The sequence below is a fragment of the Epinephelus moara genome, chromosome 14, assembly GCF_006386435.1.
Source record: "Epinephelus moara isolate mb chromosome 14, YSFRI_EMoa_1.0, whole genome shotgun sequence".
Classification (NCBI taxonomy): domain Eukaryota; kingdom Metazoa; phylum Chordata; class Actinopteri; order Perciformes; family Serranidae; genus Epinephelus; species Epinephelus moara.
In genome coordinates, this window is record NC_065519.1 from 21386107 (window position 1) to 21408514 (window position 22408).

Consider the following 22408-nt stretch of genomic DNA (forward strand, 5'->3'; position numbering starts at 1 on the left):
TTATGCCATACTATACTATGACTGGTTTTACATCATTTTTTGCCATACTATACTATGACTGTTTTTTACATCATTTTTATGCCATACTATACTATGACTGGTTTTACATCATTTTTATGCCATTCTATACTATGACTGGTTTTACATCATTTTTTTGCCATACTATACTATGACTGTTTTTTTTTTAACATCATTTTTATGCCATGCTATACTATGACTGTTTTTTACATCATTTTTATGCCATGCCATGCTATACTATGACTGTTTTTTACATCATTTTTATGCCATACTATACTATGACTGGTTTGGGTTTTTTTTTTTACATAATTTTAATGCCATACTATACTATGACTGTTTTATACATCATTTTTATGCTATTCTATACTATGACTGGTTTTTACATCATTTTTATGCCATACTATACTACTATGACTGGTTTTTACATCATTTTTATGCCATACTATACTATGACTGGTTTTACATCATTTTTTTTGCCATACTATACTATGATTGTTTTTTACATCATTTTTATGCCATACTATACTATGGCTGGTTTTACATCATTTTTTTGCCATACTATACTATGACTGTTTTTTTTTTACATCATTTTTATACCATACTATACTATGACCGGTTTTACATCATTTTTATGCCATACTATACTATGACTGTTTTTTTACATCATTTTTATGCCATACTATACTATAACATTTTTACGTCGTTTTTTTTTATACCATACTATACTTTGAATTTTTATGGATTTTTAATGTAATACTACACTATGATTTTTCTGTGTTATTTTTTATGCCACACTATACTATGACGTCTCTTAAGATTTTTCTTCAGGCTTTTCTTGACTTCAGTGATAGAAGAGCATAGCCTGAAGGGGGGAGAGAGAGGGATCGACACGCAGCAAAGGGCCGCAGGCTGGAATCGACAGCAAGCACCAAGCCTTTGTACATGATGTGCCTGCTCTAACCACTAAGCCATCGACGCCCCATATGAGGGGTTTTAGCAGTTTGTTTTGTTTTTTACGCCATACCATATACTGATTTTTTCCGCCATTTTTGTATGCCAATAAATGAATAAATAAATAAAGAAAATTATTTCTTTCCTTCTATGGCCCTAAATTGTTTGTAGTTTACTTCACAAAAATGGGGAAAAGTGATTTAACTACATTAATCATGATGCAAGTATGAATGTAGTTGAACTACCAGCAAGCTACTGCAATGTAGTAAAAGTACTACTTTAATAAGAAGTAATTCACTTATCCCCAAGGGTTAAGCTGTGTGTTAGGGGTTAAATGTCATAATTAACTGTTAAATAGGCTACTTGATCTTGTGCAAGTGGGAACACTGGTGAAGATCTCTACAGCCAGCCTGTAGATGAGATGGAGAGCCTCGAGAGCCTCAGCCTGCTCATTAATTTGCAGCGGAGCGTCGGATGATGCGCCTCCGCTCATCGCTGTCTCTACTGCGCAGCCGCAGTTTCTCCAGGACGCAGAGAGCAGAAGAGACAGACAGAAAAATGGCCCTCGATAATTTAATTTTCGCCCAGTGCATCCTTTATTTTTTAGCCTTCGTATTCGGTTTCATCGCCGTGGTGCCTCTGTCTGAGAACACGGAGGACTTTGGAGGGAAATGTCTGCTTTTCACGCGGGGAATGTGGCAAAATGAGAACATCACCGTGTCGAAGCAGCGCTTCATCGTGGAGGAGTGGGGACCCGAGTCCTCCTGCAGCTTCATCACTTTTGTCGGGATAGCGTCCCTCATCCTGTCCGCAGTGCAGTCATGGAGGCTCCTGTTCTTTCTGTGCAAAGGGCACGACGAGTGAGTGATGCTTGATTTGTGCTCATTTGACACAGCTCAGTAGCAGCACCATTAAAACCTCAGTAGGACCTGCTATACCACTCAGGCTTTACAGCTCAATGTAAATGTGTTTTTTCTATCCATCTCCCACGCCCTTATATGTGCGCTATAATGGCACAGTCACAGTCTACATGTAATACAGTCCATGATATTGACAAATGTCCTAGAATGAGCCTTTAAAAACGACTAGTGACTGTCGTCCTCCATTATAAAGATGGAGGGGCTACACTTGTGAAAAATCTGAATCATACTGTGGCTCACATACAGTGTTTCCAGCCTGTGACAGTATTTTCATGTGTGTCTGGAGGACACACAGAAAACGAATCATGCTGGAACTTAGTCAGACATGAAGCAGAGATTTCACACTTTCTGTCCTCCTCAATTTTTGTTCCACCTGCCTGCAGCTCCATCTTCAACGCCTTCCTCAACCTGCTCATCAGCTCCCTGGTGGTGTTCACAGTTTTCCTGTCCAGCACCATCGTCAGTGTGGGTTTCAACATGTGGTGCGACTCTGTCACTGAGGGTGGGACCATGCCCAGCAGGTGAGATGGCAGCACACAACTGTTCAGACAGTATCAGTAGACAGTGCAGTGGTCCTCCTGATAACCAGCTTGTGTCATATTTCAGCTGTGAGGACATGCAGGACACTGATCTAGAACTCGGCCTGGACAACTCTGCTTTCTACGACCAGTTTGCTATAGCTCAGGTAAGACTATTCTCAATGTCATTCAAGACAGGTTAACAAAATCCTGACTGTCAGTCATACAATAATTTCCTCGCATCCTTCAGTTTGGCCTGTGGGCTGCATGGCTCACGTGGCTTGGGATTGCAGTGATGGCCTTCCTGAAAGTCTACCACAACTACAGACAAGAGGACCTTCTGGACAGCCTGATCCACGAGAAGGACCTGCTGCTCGGCCGCTCCTCACGCCGCAACTCTGACCTCAAGACCGGCTTGATTTAGAAACCAGAGGACACACGCTCTCACTCACATTCAGCTGTAAAGTCCTCTTGCCTGCCATGAGAAACACCAATGTTTGCCTCTGTAGACAATCAAATTGGCTTCTGCTCCCATTGATCGTGGATTGAATCAAACGGAAGGTTTTAGCGTTGTTCTCCAAAGGTGATTGATTTCTCCTCAAAAAAATCTCCCAATGGTTGTTAATCCTTGAGGAATCCTGAGTTTAAGCATCCATTCCTCTCCAACACACAACCATAGTTAAGCTCCAATAGTATTACGACCATTTGATGGAAATGTACACCCAGTTTTTCTCAACTCATAAATTTCTAGTTATCAACACAGTATTAATGGCTCGGACAGATTAGCTGATGGATCATGTTGTCTTTGTGAAACTTCTGCATGGACCTAATGCATGACAAATTAATAGGGTGGTGGTTTTTAGATGTAAAAGGGATATTACTCTGTTTTATACACTAATAAATGTGTTCCTAAGAAGAGGTTTTTCTGGAAGGATGGGCACAAGATGAGGTGAGAATTCTTTGCATGCTGCAGCAAAGTAAAATGATGTGTGCTTTTGCGGTGTATTCACACTTTTATCAGCAGTTACAAAAGGTGTTTTATAAAAATGACAAATTGTAGTTCAGAATATCAATGTATCAGGCAGCCGGTTTAAAAAAAAAATGCTTTTAGCAGTCCGTGTGAGATAAAATACAAATCCTATTTTGTGCCATATAGTAACTCAGGCTTCTCCTTTACACTTTATAGGCTACAAACCAATATACTGTATAACTGTGAGTAGACGCACAAATGTACCCGCATGCATCTCGCTCCCTGTTACATCCACATCACACACTCACTTACTGTCAGAGATTACAGGAAGAAAACAAATCATCTGCTTCACTTTGATAGGCAATGACAGTTTTATTCAAAACAACTGAAATCATAAAACGGTAGGAACTAAGAAAACCCTTCCATAAAAGGCACTTCTTTCAAAGTGACCATAAACGTTTGGACAGCCGTGAAATGCAGCTTTCAAGCTAAATGCGCATATGCAGGACATGAGTTCACTGTTTATTGCTAATGACGATTTCGTTTGACAGTACAGAGTTGAGTGTTTCTTTCTTCTATTCGAGCATTATTAGCCTTATATTGCTTTGACATTCAAATGCCCCCGAAATCCAACGCTCTTCGTTTGAGTTCCCTGAAACCTGTTATATAAAGAACAATGTTTTACTGGAAACCATGTGATGTGTGTTATTGCTCATAATGAGAGGTCTGTGGGATGTGCATCACTGTGCCCTTTTATTCCTATAATCCATTTGTGTGGTTTGAATTGATTTGCTTCATTTGATAAAGGGACTCATACAATAACAGAATCTGTTATATTTCTGTGTTTGGCCTCATATTTCTAGCAATGAATTGGATAAAAATGTTTTTATGTGTATTGCAAATATCTGTCTAGCCATACATTTGTCCAAAGCTTGATGAGCATTTGACATCACGATTAAAACCTGAATATTATTGTTTTTAAATAGAAATGTAACAGGTAACAAAAAGTTAAAAAATCTAAAACAATTGAGAGTTGGATATTTGCGTAGATGCAGATATACAGTATAGAAGAATAAATAACATTTAGGATCGAGGATATCTTGTGGGGTTCAAGCGGTTATAAAGAGGAACACTGTCAAAAGCATTAGCATTCGTTCGCTTTGAGTATATTCTCTTCGACGATAGATAAGGAGAGAGAATTCATAACATTGTGCTGCAGATTTTCTCCTCAGTGGAGCTAGGAATCAGCTGAAGACAGCCGGTCGTACAGAAGACCAGACAGTCTGTAAAGAAAGAGGTGTTTTTCATCTGTTAGTCATTCAACCCGGTGCTGTGAAGTGATGCAGCCCTGTGTTTTTTCGTTCTCGCAGATCATTATCCAACAGTTCACACATTTCTGCTTCCTGTCCTCCTCCTCTCAGATGTGCGCCGTGTCAATCAAAGCCGTCTCCAAACATCTCTACATTCATTTATGTGCAATTACAAGGCTGAATATTGTGATAGTCCTTAGTATATTGAACCATATATACACATTCAGTTCTGTGTAATATCTGATATACACAAATCATGTAACAAAATAAATATTTGCATTCCATGGAAACATTCACCCACATATAACAGACTGTGACATGGACTGACAGATCAGATGGGTGTGGTGATTACGTGAGCGTTATATGTGAGCATCAACATTGCACATGTGCAAAATCATAATTTAAATAAAGAGTGGCGTGCCAACCACTTTAGCACATTATGTACATACAGACATGGAAGCTACATATTTCTGGGATTACACATTTTTCCCTTTTTCACTGTGAGAGTGGCTCGACACCACAGACAGCGTACAGAGCCTTGCCAAATGGCTGAGGTGTTTGTAGGCCTGGGCTCCCTCAGAGATAGGAAAAAAGAGGGGTCTGAAAAAACTTAAAGGAGGCTCTACGTCTCCACCTGTGGTCGGTCTCAGTCACTGCATGGTCAGCCATATCCAGCAGCCCCACAGAAGCTGTTTCATATGCAGCAGGTAGACGGCCAGCGCAGCCTCCAGCTCCTCACACACTCGCTGTGGGCGCCGCCGGTCCGTGCAGTACATGGCCACGCCCAGGAATGACATCAGCAGGAAGAGGCAAGTGAACAGGGCGAGGTGGGGGCGGGACGGTGTCGTCTCATAGGCTGCAAGCAAAAAAAAAAACCAAAACCATTTTTTTTTTTTACAGTTTTGATTTGTAAATGAGCATTTGAATTGTCACATGCACAGGTCCCTCTCTTTCCTGCTGACCTAACAAAGTGAAAACCTCAAGAGGAAACTTTTGAGAGTGGATATAATGTGATTACACAGTAAATGCAGTGTAGTGGAGGCTTGCCACAAAAACTGGAGCTCTCTGTGCTTCACACCTTGTTAAAAAGTGGGTGACAGTGAAAAGCTTGACTGTGTTTTGCATTGCAGGCAACAAAGTTAATTAAAAGTGACATTTAATTGACACATTTTACCAAACAATTAACCTAAATCCTTTTTCTTGACGTTTTCCCCACACATATTTACATCCAGTGGAGTTAAAGTGCAGTGTTGTTGTGATTTTTTCATGCACACAGTGAATCTGAACTCTCTCAGACAGACTTACCACCTAAACAGTCACAGTAAGGAATGTCTGTAAAGCCGACAGAAAAGAGGCCAGTCAGTCAACAAGAGCCAGCCTCTGTGATGTACAGCAGCAACCACCCAGCTGCTGTGCCCTCATAGACTCCACTATCTCTCTGGAACAGACTCCATGGTGCCTCATTTGCATGCATAATTAATTGGAAAGAGTAAATCACTTGCTCATGTTTGGAAGTCTCACAGCATTACATTATTCTTAAATAGTACAGAATCCCCGAAGGACAATAGTTTACGATGCAATCTCAGGATGTGTAATGTATTTTGTCCTTTCTATTTACTGCTAAGTGCAGCATGCGCTGCTGTTACATATGGGTTGAGGGCTCCTCTACAAGCTGGGATTGCACAAATTTCAAGGAAATTTTTATAAACAATCACAGTTACATCCATATTGTTACTGTATGAATGCATTCCCTTATTCACGCTTGTGTAAGTGTAGAGCTGACATGGACAGGCTGCAGAAAATATGGGTGATATGAAGTCACTGGAATAATTTGGTCGAGGTGTGAAAGCACCAGAGGGCAGCATGTTCTCTCTGGTGGCACCAGCACATCTGTGTCAAACTGTTCTCTCACCATGTACTGTGGTCTCTGGCTCCCTGAATCGAACCCTCCGTTCGCCTTTCCGTCTGTGGTTGGGTTCTGTGTCTGACCCGTAGTTGGGACCTGGCCTCTTTAGAATGGAGGTGGGGACTTTGCCATTGGTAACCTGCAGCAGATACAGCTCAGGGTGAGTACAACCACAACTGGCGACAAACAGCTGGAAGGCACAGATCTTTTTCAAACAAACCTCTCATATCCATAGTAACAGAGCTGAAGGCACCTGCAGGTGTTGTTAACACTACCTTAGGTTTCGGTGCGTCCTCCTGTTGGTGGTGGGTGTCCTTTCTGTGGCGGACCTCTGAGTGTTTCTCCCGGTGGGAATGTGGAAGACAGTTGACGGTGTCTTTGATGGACTCTGCAGCAGCGAAGCGTTTGGACAGCGCAGACACACACTGACCCAGGGAGTCTAGTGAGAGAACCATGACCGTACATGAGTAGTCATCTAGTGCTGCTTGCAGCCTGATCTTAAGACAGACAATGAGGCGCAGTTAAACATACAAAGTTAAACATGCAAATATGTCTAAGAAAAGACGCCAGCGTTAACTCTGTCAGCGCCGGGTAGAGCACTGCTAAGGAAGCTCAAGCTGCAAACTGTGACACAAGGATGGTCAAAAACATGTAGTTCATTTGTTATGTTTTGACTAAAAGCTTTGATATTTACTATTCCACAACCTGTGGAAGAAAAGTTCTATGGCATACTATATATACTACGGCATTTTTTGACAATTATATGACATGCTATACTACGATATTTTTCATTACAGAGTGTTATTATAATTTTTTAATGACTTTTCTATGACATACTGTACTATTACTGTTTAATGACCTTTTTTTTAAACAGCTGAACTATTACATTTTTATAGTATAGACATTTTTTTATTAATTTTGTAATATGACATATTGTATTATACCACCTTTTATGTCATTTCTATGGCATGCTATACGATGACATTTTTTATGACACTTTTATGACATTCTTTGTGACATTATTTTGGACCTACTTGCTAGAGCGGGTGGAGAGTTTGAGAGACAGCTGGAAGGTTGCATCAGCCGTATCCTTCTATTAGTAGCGTGTAAACCTTATTTACCTACAGTAGTCTTTACTTTGCAGTCTCAACAGGACTAGTATCTGTCTGGCCTAGTTTTAAAACAAGTGGCAACTCTCCTCTGAACCCAGATTTGGGACATCAGAGTGTTTTCAATAAATGTCTTTGAGGTTCATGGTTGTGCTGGAAATCAACATAGTCAGAATCAATACATTATTGGGGGCGGGGGCAAACTTTCTGAATACTCGGAGGTACTTGTGCCCCCCGAAGTATTTTGTGATCATATCCCAGAATAGGAGTAGAAAGCGTTGTAGTTCTCAACCTCAGCATTGTTGGTCCTTCATTTATATTATACTGAAAGCTTCTTAAAGCTACTAAATACTCTGTGTTTTGTTTGTTATCACTGGCCTGAAGTCAAGCTATTACTGTTCTGGGTCATTTACAACTAGAATAGCCTTTATAGAGCATGACTGAGTGAGAGAGAGACACAAACAGGGGACAGACTTTCTTTTGTTCATATGTATGCAAAAATAAACATGCTCCTTATAGAAAACTTCAAATTTTAATGAGACAGAAAGATGCCGCTCGGCTTATGCAAACAAAAGCAGTAACCCTTCTGACTATATACTCTATAAATGATTAAGAAATAAATGGGCTAAATAATATTAATATAAAAAAACAGATGTGAATACCACCTTTCCTGTCATAGCCAAATCCAAATTTTGAAAGATGTACAAACATTCCTCAGTTTTAATCACACCAGCCAGTTGTTTTGTTTTTGAAGTGAGGTGAATCAAAGTCAAATGAATAGTCACATAATTAGGGACAGTTTAACATCTCTCATAGGAGACTGTGTGCACATTATTAGTGGGGAAGAGGGGTCAAAAATTTGAGAGGCCTATGTAGTTTTTATCATTTTGCTGAAAGGGGAGTAGTCTGATTTTTTTTAAAAGAGCAGGAGAGGGTCATTTGAAAACTTCTCACCCAACACATACATTTCATTTTCCCATTTTTATCTTATTTATGCTACCTTTCTTACTGCCATCCATAAAGTGGATTTTGGTGGATACTGTAAAAAATATTATTCAAATTACATATTATGTTTTTAAAAGTACAAAATTTCAAATTCTTTTTGCACCTTAAGGTTATTCTATTAAAGAAGGTGCACCAATTGCACACTGATATATATTATGTTGAGATATTATACTGCATATTCATTATATGAATGTGTGTGTGTGTCCTATTTTTATTAAGTGAACAAACTGCCCCTCTCAATTCAATAATTTTCATACATTCACTATCTTATTAGAAGTGGGTTAATTATAGTTATAAAATGTAACCGCATACTGCCGCAAAACATACCACAGCTGACAAACTAATTTAACTTCAATGCACATAAATAGATTGTTAGCTGAGGGAGGGTGTCTGACCCAGTTAACAGTGAAAGGTATCTAGGGGACAAAAGCTGTAACCACTTAAACACGCCTCTGCTGAAGCGCCTTGCTGTGGGTCAAAGAGAATTTCTCTGTGTACAATACAAAATAAAAGGTCGCAAAAAGTGCACAGAGACGGCCACGTGTTCTGATCTGCGACAACAGCAACAGCCGCTCTCTGACCCTGCAGTCTTTCACCATTTCACCAAACACATTCAAGACCATCTAAGGTGAACAACAAGGAGTGTTGTAAATCTTCGTCTTTATATGCTGTACTCTCCTGTCATTATGTAGCCGGCCCTGTTCAGCACCACTGCCTCTGAAAGCTGACTCGACAACAAGGCTGGTTTGTGCATATTACTTTTTTTTCACCACAGCAGCCTCCACAAAAACGCAGAGTTCAGAGAGTGTTGCTCCCTCTTAATGCAAGCCAAGCATACATACTGTACAACAAAACTGTGCCCTCATACTGTCACAAAGCTACTCTCCTCTCTTTGCGCTGCATAAAAGCACTCTTGTACTGACATGACTGCAAGTGTTTATTATTTAACATTCTCACGGGTCGACATGGTTTGAAGGCAAACTGAATTGCTTTAAACCACATCCTCACTGTGCTGTGTGCTCTCTAAAGAACGAGATAACTTGTTCTTTAGATTAACATCACTGTTCAGGTATTGTCAGGCATCATGAGACAGCGAGGCCTCCACCCTCGTGCTTCAGATTATATAATGTAGAGACTGTTGTTTGAGTAAAGCATACAACCATGTTTGCTTTTCACCATCTATTACTTTGCATACAGTAACTCCCTTATGTTGTAAAATCTTTTCAGGACGACAGTATTGTTTACTGTGCCTGTCTGCGTCATTCGTCCCAGGTGGGTGTTTACCTGAATATTCAGTCTTGCCAATCTCAGCATAGACGGTGGCCATAAGCTCCAGGCTTCTGGCTGTAATGGGGTGGTCATTACCAAAGGCCCTCTGGTGGATCTTTGCAGCCTGAAAGATTAATTAACAGATAGCGGGGGTTTAAGTTGACACAAGAGTGCCATAAAAAACTGTGTTTGTTCTAGAGAGGAAACAAAGAGAATGATACACATACCTTACCACTGTATTCTAGAGCAAGATGAGGTCTGAAAGGAAAAGGAAAACAGGAGTGTTAAACACTACCTCTGCTGTCATCTGTGGCACTGCAGTAAAATATTTTATACCTGGTGAAAACAAAAGCAGCCTCTTAAAATTGGATAGCACTGAGTTAGCAGATAAAATCTACCTCTGCACATTCTTCTCCCATTTAAGCAAAAATATTTTCAAAGACAACAACGCCTGACCTTAATCAAATGTAGTGGCCCGTGCTGCACTGCCAGGTGAGCGTATTGGTTTTCAGCAGCATGAGAAATCTAAACATGTGCGTGCTGTGATTAGACACGGAGAGCAGGGCTGCAGGTGCTCATGCGCCTTATGGAGGAAGTGGAAACCCTCTATTTCTGCCAGCACTCACTGCCCCTTTCTATTCTCCAGGGTGAATTACAGAAGGCATGGCGCTTACAGCTTGGTTTACTGACTTGTGCCCTTCCACTACTCTTCTGCTCAGCGCTAAGCTCAATGAACACGATGTGGCACAATGAGAATCTGCCAGCTGTTCTGTGCATATCTGCTCTGGAAAGTCAGCCAAGGACATTCATCACCCTCACACTCTCACGTGTGTCTATAGATCTAGAGCAAGCTCTGTTTAGTGTGACAGATGTCAGCTTCACTGTTCCAAACCCGCACTTCCCTTCAATTAGTAATGGCCAGGTGTCAGTTTGCGCTGCTTTAGATTGTCCTTTTCAGGGGACATCTGATCAGCAAAGACAGAAAAGCCCTTTGCCGGCCCAAAGGACTTCCTACGACATTGCTGAAAGATTCAGGGGGTATTACAACTTCCTGTCTACATGAAAGAAAGGCTGGGCTTTATGGTGAAGGTAATAAGAGCTTTGGGGCATTAAGACAATTTCCCCACTTAGAGAAACCAAAGCTAGTTTGTGTTGTTTTTTTTTATGTTCCTCATTTAGTACAACTTTATAGTCCTCAAAGGGTAAGTGTGCAAGAAAAGATCAAAGAGTAGAGTCAAATTCCTGCTTGTTCTTATTTACCCAGAAACCAAAGCCTCTGGGAACAGTCATGCACAATCAGTACAATCTCATTTAAGTTTAACTACTGTATGCTCCTTGCATTAATGAAGCACCATGACCGGCCCTCTGTCGAGCAGACCTTTCACCCTCTGTCACCCTCTCTGGCAATCAGGTTAAATGGCCTAATCCCAACAATGACAACAGAGGCACAGAAAATAGGTGCATGCTACAGCCTAACAAAGTACCCCTGCAACAGGAGACACCAGATCCAGTTAAGGTGTTCCTTCTGTAACACTCAAGTAGAGTGTGGTGTCTCTTTTCCCCACATCTACAGGGAAATTCAACTCTAGCTAAAAAGCCTTGGAGCCACAGTTTATCTAGTTCGAAAAATTTCCATCCCAGAAAGGCGATTGTGTGTGTGTGCAAGTGGATGTGTATATGCGTACATTTTTTTGTCTGTAATTAACACATAGTTCTAATTTTTTCCACTGACAAAATATTTCAAACATGACAAATGACAAATAAATGTTAATAAAGCACAGATAAAAGTGATAAATTCCTTAAATAGGGTTTTTCAAACTGTCACACAATTTACCCTAGCAAGACGAATATTCATTTCAGTGGTTTTGCTGTAAATTATTTATCTAAAGATTTCTTCAGCCTCAGCTGTAGCTAAACTCAGGGTTTGACTCTATAAACAAATGAGCTTTTTATTGCTCCAAGCTGCTGCTTTCGTCATAAAAGCGATAACAGAAACAAATACAAATATACTGTTTGCTTTGTTACAACTGAATCAGCAGCTTTTCTGCGTCAGCTCTGTGAAGTGATGAAGGGTCAAATGCAACACACACACACACACACACACACACTATCCATATGTTAGTAGTATATAGTGTGTAGTACTTGAACTCTTTAAAGAACTGGTGATAAAACAGTCATAAATGTGAATTTACTTCACTGTATATTCACTCCAGATGAGCCCACTGAGCCCTTAAACTCACAGAACATGTGCCGCCTCATTAACTACACCACAACAGAAGCTACAGCAGGACACAGTTTTACCTACTGTTTGCTCATGATGCAGAGCTGGGCCAGCCGTTCGAGGTGCTGTGCCTGGGAGGCCTGCTCCGATAGCTCCTCTGGGGTTGTCCATCCTGCAGAGCCCAGCGTAGCCTCCTCCTGAGGCCCTGTTACACAAACACAGGGCATGGAATCACAGTCAGCCCGCCAGCAAACTACTCAGTCTTTGTCTCTGCTCGTGTAACTAGAAATCAATCCCTTTCTCCTCCACGTCCTTTGATCTCTTTACCTCTCTACCGCTGCACCGAGTTTGAAAAATAAAGCCCAAAAAGCCTGGCTATCTGGCTATCAGCCTATCTGGCACTGCTGCCGACTTTAAGCCTGAACAGCAGAGGGGAGCCAACTGAGGGCTGGAGACAAGAGAGCAGAGATAAGGGCAAGAGAGAGCGGATAAGGGAGTCAAACAGCACACTCACCACGCCCACTGAAACACTGAGACACACATAGAGACAGTGACACACACCTAACATACAATATGTACTTCACACACCCCGCACACACACCGGGAACATACAATAGCTGAGGTGGAAATGAGTTTGGCTTGTAGTCCATGCCACAAGCAAGTGCAAACAAATCATTGAAACAGGTACAGACGTTTGTTTGCATTACAAAACCCACAAAATGACAATTATGTGAGCTGTCAGTGGGGAAATACTGAGAAGGGTACATTTAAGAGAGACACTGGGGAGAGAAGGAAAGCTTGTAAGCTGCAGCTATAGTGCCAGCGCTGCCTCTGGAGAAGTCCAGCATTCAATCCAAGTGAGTGCTGAATCAGGGGCTTCAGTATTCTAGAGCGACACACAGCTCCTAATGAGATAGTGCAAAGTGTGGCCATTTGTCTTCTACTACGTCTGTCCCCCGTTCTCCTCCACTGTGCCCACGCTACACTGCGCTGCTGCCTCAGCAGCAGACACAGAGGAAGAGGCAGACGTCTGGAGCGGCAGCAGGTGATGAATGAGCGGCCTCGCTGTGAATGCCTGCTTAAGGCTCCACCAGGTATGTTGTAAACAAAGATGGACTTGGGGAAAAACGGGATGTCATTTAATATTTCTTAATGAGTTAACAAAAAAGATGTCGTGGGTGCTATAAAAACACAGTGTGTAAGACTTTTAGTTTGTAGATGCAGGTTACAAACAAGTCACATTGGACAGCCGCCCACTACAAACACAATCTGTCAGACACTGAACAGCTACAGTGCATCTGGTGCTTTAGTAACAGCCTCAAATTAAATTAAAATATAAGATTAGATTACAGGCTGTTTTGCATCACCCTTCCCAAATATGCAGGTCAATAAAAACAGCTAAGCTTCATTCAACTGGTCCATTATTGTCTAAAGATTTCCTTGTCATTTCTTGAGTTTTCATAGAAAGAACTGTATAATTTGGTCTCATTATAGGGAAAATAAAGGATTTAGATAATCCACAGTGAACCAAAAGGAAATCTAAGGTTCAGTGCACACCAGGATATTCAGACTGAATAACAGCTTACATTTGAAACAAAACAGGAGCAAAGTACACTCTCCCTGTCAGAGCTAATCTGACAAAACAACATGCGAAACACAAAGTTCTCTCCTTTTTGTTTTTGATGTGAGTTGTCAATAAAATAAGTGTCAATCTGAGTATGCTAGTGTGCTGGATCTTTGATTTTCTTTTTGATAATTTAGTTACTTTAGATGTGTTGAGCTCAAACAGTCAACACAGAAATTTCCTCATAAGATCTGCTCCAGTTCAACCCAGGTAAATATTCATTCACAATTCACTTATTCTAAAACTTACTTAATTTTATATACTTGTAAATAATATTTCACATTTTTAAACAATCAACTGATCTGACGTGAACTGACTAAAAGCCTCTGAGTTACACTATAGCTTAGCATTTAATTAGAATAAAAATAATTTAAACAAAATTAACATGAACTCTATTATACCAACAGTGAGCCAAATGGCTTGTGTTTTTCCAGGAAATTTACTGTGACCTATAAGGAATACAAAGCATCACCATGAAACACTCAAAGTCAAAGTAGATGACTCATACAAGGCTGCATGATATACATACATAGAGTATTGCACATGCAATAGGGATGTTTCTGATGACTAACAGAAGTTTTAACAGACCAGTCAACTCATCTTCAATTAAGAAAACACTCAGCAAACAGTCAAAATTGAGTGCAATGTAACCTATAAAGTAAAATATTGTTTGAAAAATATACTGCATATGAGATAGTTAATCACACTTTTCAATAACTAAATTGTAGTTTGCTAAAGTGTGTGGCACTTTATCCCATTCATTATGAACATAGCATATTATTCTACAACACATGACAACAACCTACTAAATAAATGTTAACAAATAGCATTTATTGAAAATAATATTCTTAAGGAAAATTAGACTTTCAGAAACATGCCTTACTTTTACAACAGGGTGAACACAATCGCAGAAAATAATATTAATTCTAATATCAAGTTTAACCAACTAGTATTTTTGGTGCCAGCTACCTAGTCGACTAAACACACACACACCCCCAACATAATGCTGTACAGAATATTCCCAGAAGTATTCATAGATAGTTTAATACGAAAAGTACTTGCCTGTGCTCCCCTGAAGAGCCGTGAGCTCGATCAGTGCCACCTCATAGAACATTTTCTCAGCCTGGATGAACTGGAGGGCCTTCCCATCTGTTTATATGGGTGAAGGATCAGTCTCAGTTGTCAGCAGGATTAGTCAGTTGCTGAAGTTAGGAACAGCCTCCTCACCCAACTCAATGCTGTTGTTTTTTCCTCCCTAGTCCTCACGTGAATGATCCCTCCAGACAAACAGGATGTGTAGTAACCTGAAGCACATTGTTGATCCTGAGGTTTGGATTCTGTAATACAGATTTGTGGCGGCGGTGTCTGGTGTCTCTGCTTTTGTGCTGTTATCTACTGTTTGTGGTTTTAGTGTTGCATTTCAAATGGAGCAACTGTGATGCAAAACAAGTTTCAAACACTGAATCTCACAGTGCAGTTGTCTCTGATTACACCCCAGTGAATCATACCAGATTATATTCCTATTTTAGAGTCTGTTTGTTTTGGAGTTTTGTACAGAATCGTTTTCGATTGATCTGAGTGCCGTTTTTGTTTCCATGAAAAGGCTCTCTATAAAAAGCACCCTAAAAATAGAGCCACTTCACTTTGTCAAAAGCATTCGGCGTACTGAGAGTCTGTCCCACTGTAAAATGACACCACTGATGCACGTCAGGTGAATTTAAAGACCAATGGGAAGGAGAATGCTTAAAATAAACACAATCCTGCCTGTCTAAACGTCCTACTTAACACTACAGATCCCATGTGTAAAACACCATAAATTACATTCTAGTTAGATTCACTTTTCACTTTATTTGCCTGTTATACTTTAAAATATCTTACATAGGACCAAATATCTACAGGATGGAAAGATGGACAATGGGTTTCCAGTTTTAAAGACCAGTTAAGCTTTGAACTGAGATCCACAACAGCTGGATTCCTTCATTTTGTTACCAGGAGAGTACGGCAGAACTGACGATCCACAGATCCACCAGGAAAACCAGGATACTGTTCACTTAACATCCTTTTTACAACAAAAGGAAAGGCCAGTTATTAAACAGAAAGATGAAAGAAAATAAATTAAAACGGGTTACTTCTGATGAGCATCACAAGATACCAGAAAAGATGGATGCTGAAAAGCTATTAATGGATGTACATACGAATAATTTACTGCACAGTATGGTACAGACAGGACGTAGCAGCCTGTCATGGAAAGCATTTTTGCTCACAACACTACACCTTTGTTTTGATGCTTTGAACGCATTGAGATATATCACAGTATAATTAGAGATGAATTATACCTGCCCTGGTTTCCTGGGAGTCACCTGGCAGCAGGGAATAAATTGAGTGTGAGGTGGACCATCTGGGAGGGAGGATTAGGGGAGCAGCCATCATCAAAGGTCAGACTTCTACTTTTGCCCGCTATTTTTAGCCTGGCTGGACCACAACAACGCCACAACAGGAACCTCACACAATCCCCTCCAGGGAAATGTGTGTTCCACTCTGCCTCTACCTACACACAAACACGACCTCCCCTGAGCTGGTAATTGGACTGCACTCCAAAGCTCGACAAGAACTTGCATTAACACTGGCACCTTCAAAGGCACATCATATCACACATACTGCATTACTCTAAGGCTGCACCGACATGTAGTTCTATCAACTCTCGCCAGTGGAATCATAGATCATGTGGTCAAATATGACTGAATGTGATACTACTATACTGATTAGCTTGTGTTCTTAAGCTCCCTACTATTCACTACTCTTTCTGTGCTGCATATCCACTTGTAAATATATGATATGCCCAAATTTATATCTGATATCCCCACTAAACTCGCCCTACATGTGTGGCGATATAGTTGGCGGGTGTAGTTTGGTAGAAAGAAAATAGTTCCAATATGAAACTGCTCAAGGTCTGCGGATTATCTTGAGTATCCGGGTCATGATTCGTAGAAAGAGACATTGCTGTTGAATTTTTCAAATGTATGTTATCTGAGCTTTGAGCACAAGCCAAGTGTCATCTAGCTCCATTATATCAGAGAGAAGGCAGACATCTATATGGCTGCTGTCTCCAACACTCAGCAGCTGACATTAAAACGATCCTGCCTGATAAATAGCACTACATGTAAGCGGACAAATATGTGTTTTTGATCTCGGGGTGAACTGTCCCTTTAAAGTCATATCTTCCAGGCTGGCACACTTTCTAAGAAACATGTATCAACAAACACTCAGCAGCCAAAACAGCTTTTGGCTTTGGACAAAGGTCACTTGTAGATACTGCCAGCTCTGATAACGATAGGTCAAGCATCGACTTTGTTTCCCAAATGTGGATTTTGGGTAGACACACAGACTAAATGTACGGAGCCGCCACAAATTCTGTTGTCGTGAACATTTGTGTGAAACTCCAAAGTTCCCATATCCTCTCCCAGTTTGAGCACACTGACCCTTCACCTCCCTCCCCAGGAGACCATTGCAAAGACCACAACATCACTGCTTTAGCTCCTGTGATGTGCATGAGAACTACTGAGAAAAGCAGCTCTTGAAAACAACCACATACTTTGAATTTCTGCAGATAGTGATATTGTTAATATAGTCATCTTCTTATGGTGTTTTGTTATTGTGAAAATCCAATGTTAGTGATGTACGTTGCCCCTCTCTTCTGCTGACCTACTTACCAAGATGTAATCACATTTTCACGTCTGTAATCTCACACTAAAAGCAAAACAATGTAACAGGGTAATTCTACCATACATAAAATGGCACAGTTTGACACGACATGCCACCATTACTATTGATGATGCTATGTAATAAAGTACCGCATGTCAAAAGATTTAACCCCGTCATGGTCGACGACCCTCTTACTGTAAGAAGATACCATTTCATGCTGAGGAGGGGCCTGCTGATGGCTATTGATGAAGCGATGCTCAGCAAATCGACCTATTTTGGAAAATGGACAGTCAGGGGTAGAGCCATGCTGAGGTAGATAACCTGAGCTGGCAAGTTAAGTGTTGGAGTGTCTCAGTGACGGGGAGAAGAGCCACGGAGGTAATATATCCTGCAACGTAACACCTCTCCATTATCTCTATGTCCTATACCGCTATAGTTTATAGAAGCAGTGGAGTGGCGATGAACAGGCTCGTCAGTGCAGATGCAGGTTAATTAGTGCTCTTCCACTCTGTTGTGCAGAGATAAGAGCCGACAAATCCTCTTAAGAGACAGACACACAGCCTGAGCTGCACACAAAACGTATGGCATTCTGGGACAAACGTGTTATTATGAACTCGCCCACAGACGTCCACTCATCCCCCTCCGTTTACACCGCTTTCTATAAAGGGTCTACATCCTTCATTGTGCTGGAATTTGCCACGCCTCTCATCGCTGACTTTCCATGTTCACCTCACAGAGAGAGAATGCTAGTTTTACAGTTAGCCTGCTTGCTAACACTTCCTGAAGTGATGGTGAAAGTAAAAGTGTTAGATGTGAGACAGGCTTTCCTTGAGTTAGTAAAGGATACAATTCTTTTCAGTGATGAAGAGCTCTGCGATCTGTAAGGCACAGATAAGGGACACGGTTAATAGTCATTAAATAATTCAATTACAACATCATTCCCAGTTGCGTGCATGCATGATGTCGTGTGCCATCATCACAAGTAATTCTGCTCTCCTCGCAGCACCAATGGTCTGGTCAACATCACGCCACGCATTCCAAAGTTCTGGAGCAGAGGCTTTGTTTTGACATCAGGGACATTCCTCCAGGCATTACTGAACAGAATTAAAATTGTAGCCTTGCCTTTGTAGGAGAGCCTTATAAAGGACCCCAGTATGTAATCGGCTAAGACTTTGGTGTGGCTACACAGTGCCATAAAGCCTGTGACCTCACAAATAGCAAAACATAGCCCACACACAATGGGACAGACATTAACTGGATACTACAGTATCATGAGCTGTCCACACTGTTACTGTACGCTGGTGCTACGCCTGATGCCTCATTTAGCAGCACACACGCTATCAGTCCTACTGAGACTGAAATGATCTTACAGTGTCAACACAGGTACACATGATGGACTGTGCTGTTAGATTTGACATTGGTGTTAGTCATATCAAGGTTGAATGTGTCCCGTGTGATGAATTATGATGCTGTGGAGGAGAAGTGATGCTAAGGTGTCTGTACAGCTGTGCAAATACATGATACAGCAGATTTTGTGCATGCATGTAACGGATATGTGCATGCATGTTGATAGGAAAGTGTGCAACACAGATAAGGAGACAAACAAATGTTATGGATGTCTGTGTGTGTGTCAAGTCATCAGGCATCTGGCTCACCTGGTGTAGGCAGTTGGGAAGAGAGGTGAAGCTCTGCACATGGGTCAGTCCCAACAGGCAGCTGAGGAAGCAGTGGAGGGCGGCCTGATACTCCCCCTGCTGCTGGAGCTGCTGTCCCAGCTCAAACAGGCCCTCCCTCCCCCTGTTCAGCATCCCCAGTCCCAGCCCGAGCCAGCACTGCCTCCCATCAGAGCTCCACCGGCCGAGGACAAACGCTCCTCTCTTCGCCACTCCACTGAAGCACCACAGGTAGAAAGAAAGAAAGAGCCACACACAGGAGAGGGAGAGAGAAAAAAAATGCAGCTGCTCACATCAAACAGACAGAGAGGAGCCAGAGGGAGGAACGAGCAGCACGGCTTCCTCTCAGTCTCGTCTGAGCACTGCAAGTCAAGGACAGGTGGTAAGGAGCAGGCTGAGGGAGCTCCGGCAACTCACACAGAAAAGATCCATTCCCCTCCCTCCTCCCAGGCTGCACCAGGAAAGGAGGACAGAGGAAGTCGGGGAGTATTTGCTGTGTGAGTGGCAGAGCTGCTGACCAATCCCTGCTCTGCTCATGTACAGTAGCTCTGCCGGTGATTGTTTTGTACATTGAGTCTCTCTCCAGTCTTTGAAAAGAGAAAATGCATAGGTGCTGATGATGAGAACCAAACAGTGTGTGTACATGTTCTGTGATGTACATCTGAATGTAGCATATAATAAGCCTTACATTTCATCCTGTATTTTGACCTAATTTCCTCTGCTGTGGTGCATTCACAGAGCAGTGCATTATGTACATTTACAGAGTGTGAGAGAATCACTTTAAGTCTTATTGCCCCGCTTATGATTTATAAATGAGGAAAAGAATTATGCACCAACAAGCAAACTAGAGTAACTGCTGTGTGAGCATGTTTCACATTACTTCAGAGAAAGCAAGCTTTTGTAAACTCTCTAAAGCAAAGCAGACAGCAGATGCAAACACAGGGTCATTAGGAGGAGCCACTGTATTGTATCAGAGAGAGGGAGAAAGCACTCCTCACTATCCAAACAGGAACAACAAATATTTATTCACTAGGAGTGCCTCCTCTGGATGTGTGCTCACTTCCCTTCACACTCTGCTAATCAACATTAATGTAAGGCCGATCTACGCCTGGGGAGAGGAGGAGAAGAAGAGATACGACCACAGCTCTTGATCCGCGGATGATCCAGGGGATCATGAATGGGTCTCGACTTTTAGAGCAGCAGCACTTCTCCCTGCCCTCCCTCCATTTGGACACCAGGGTGGTAGCTGGAGGAAATGAATGGGGAAACACAAAGCAAATGGGCAGAGTCAGTCTCCATTAGTGTCCGATGCACCTAGCTAAGCAAGATGGGATTTTAATGGTTGTGAATGCCAGTGAACAGGGGGGATCAGAGAGCATTAAACTTGCACTGGCAGGTCAGACTCAGGGAGCTGTGAACGGCGCTCATTTTGGACTAACAGCACCCCCCCCCTCCAACCCCCCCCCCTCCAACCCCCCCCCCCCCTCCAACTGGAGAACACAGACTGGTGCTTGTGCTCACTTCACTGTGGCGTCAATAGAGTCGAGTAAGAATGCAGTGAGAAAGTAAGCAAAGCGTCTGATGTGATTGAGTTGGAGGCCCACTGGCTGACTCTCAGTGTTCAGTCCTAATTGAAAAAGAGTGCGCTCTGTCTCCTTATTACAGGCCAGTCAAGCTGAACAGACACACATCAGCTGTGAGGAGGCGGCGTCGGATGTTCTTGGTGTCATGTTAACAACATTTGACAACAGCTGTACAACAGGAAACCCTGCGTTATGACGCATAATATCTGATATGATGACAAAGAGTTGATTGTTTGGCTGAACGTACAATAGGCGCTGCTCTGCCCTGCCTAAATGATGTTTATACCAGGCGCTGCAAGAATAAGGCCAAGAAAGTCATTTAAGATCCCAACCACCCAGATAACAGCCTTCTCCTCCTGCTGAGGCTGGAGAGAAGGTACCAGATACACCAGGCCACCACTGACAGGCTTAGGAAGAGCTTCTACACTCAGGCCACAAGGATCTTAAATGAAGACACTGCCTAAGACTGCCCAATCTTACACTCAATAATCTTTTTTTAATGCACAAATTGAAGGAGCTGAAAGGACATTACACTAAGATTGTATTTTATATAATTTCATGTGCCAAATAAATTGCTTGGTTGATTGATTGATATAACAATATGTTTCTTAAGAAGCCTTTGTACTTGTTGGGAGGGTGTGTAAGGGTATGGTTACTTTGAGAGCAATGTGAGGTACAGTTATATGACAGTTTTGTATATACAGCATCAGACACACAAAAAGAGACAAAGAAAGAAGAAAGGAATAAAATAAAAAAAGAAAGAAAGCAGGAAGAAAATTGCATAACATGTAAAAAAGTAAACACGCAAAATATTTAAATACATAAACTCATTACTGCTGACACACAGCTTGTCCATACATTAGATCAGTCAGTACACTATATCTTAAAGCTATAGCTACAGATACTGTTGATTATTTTGAGGACATCTGTTATTGAAACACGCATTTTTTGTCAACGTGTATGAATTTTCCTGATACTGTAAATGTTAAATGTTAAATAACTGATCTGAAATCTGTCACAAGGTTTCATTTCAAGATTTTCCTTTCCACTACTTTCTAAAACTAAACATTTATTGTGTATGTAAAATGTTAAACTGTGTAAAACAAAATAAACACCAGTGTATGTAGGCTAGAGCTGCAATGGTTCGTCAATTAATTGATTAGTCGACTGAAAGGAAATTAAATGCCAACTATTTTGATAATTGATTCATCAAAGTAGTCATTTTTCAAGCAAAAATAAATGTCAAACATTAGCTGGTTCCAGCTTCTAAAATGTGGGAATTTCCTGTTTTGCTGCTATTCTTTGTCATTTATTTTAGTAATTGTAGAATTTTCGTGTTTTGGACGGTTGTTTAGACAAAAATAAAACCCCTGAAGACATCACTCTGGGCTCTGGGAAAAATTAATCGATTTATCATTAAAGTAAGTGGCAGATTTATAGACAATAAAATAATTCTTAGTTGAAACCCTTATGTAGTCATACATACAGATTTACAATACAACCAGTCATGCAGGTCAAAGCTGTCTAACGTCTACAGCAGTGGCTCCTAACTGGTGGGTCGTGGTCCAAAAGTGGAGGCCGCGTCCACTCTGAATGGACCGCAAGTGACTTGCAGATGTCAAGTTCGTA

General features: G+C 41.4%; 2 protein-coding genes across 2 annotated transcripts; one reads left to right on the forward strand and one right to left on the reverse strand.

Moving 5' to 3' along the window:
* The first annotated feature begins 1452 nt into the window (after nucleotides 1-1452).
* Nucleotides 1453-3569, forward strand: LOC126400628 (transmembrane protein 179). Its single transcript, XM_050061494.1, has 4 exons — nucleotides 1453-1829; nucleotides 2273-2410; nucleotides 2496-2574; nucleotides 2658-3569. Exons 1-4 carry the CDS (start codon nucleotides 1528-1530, stop codon nucleotides 2829-2831), a joined length of 693 nt encoding a protein of 230 aa, XP_049917451.1. The 5' UTR covers nucleotides 1453-1527; the 3' UTR covers nucleotides 2832-3569.
* A 155-nt stretch (nucleotides 3570-3724) lies between these two features.
* Nucleotides 3725-19615, reverse strand: c14h14orf180 (chromosome 14 C14orf180 homolog). The gene is made up of 9 exons (XM_050061493.1): nucleotides 19179-19615; nucleotides 18371-18401; nucleotides 14884-14970; nucleotides 12282-12402; nucleotides 10204-10234; nucleotides 9992-10100; nucleotides 6869-7032; nucleotides 6600-6732; nucleotides 3725-5543 (listed from the first exon to the last, which is right to left on the reverse strand). Exons 1-9 carry the CDS (start codon nucleotides 19329-19331, stop codon nucleotides 5338-5340), a joined length of 1035 nt encoding a protein of 344 aa, XP_049917450.1. The 5' UTR covers nucleotides 19332-19615; the 3' UTR covers nucleotides 3725-5337.
* Nucleotides 19616-22408: the final 2793 nt, after the last annotated feature.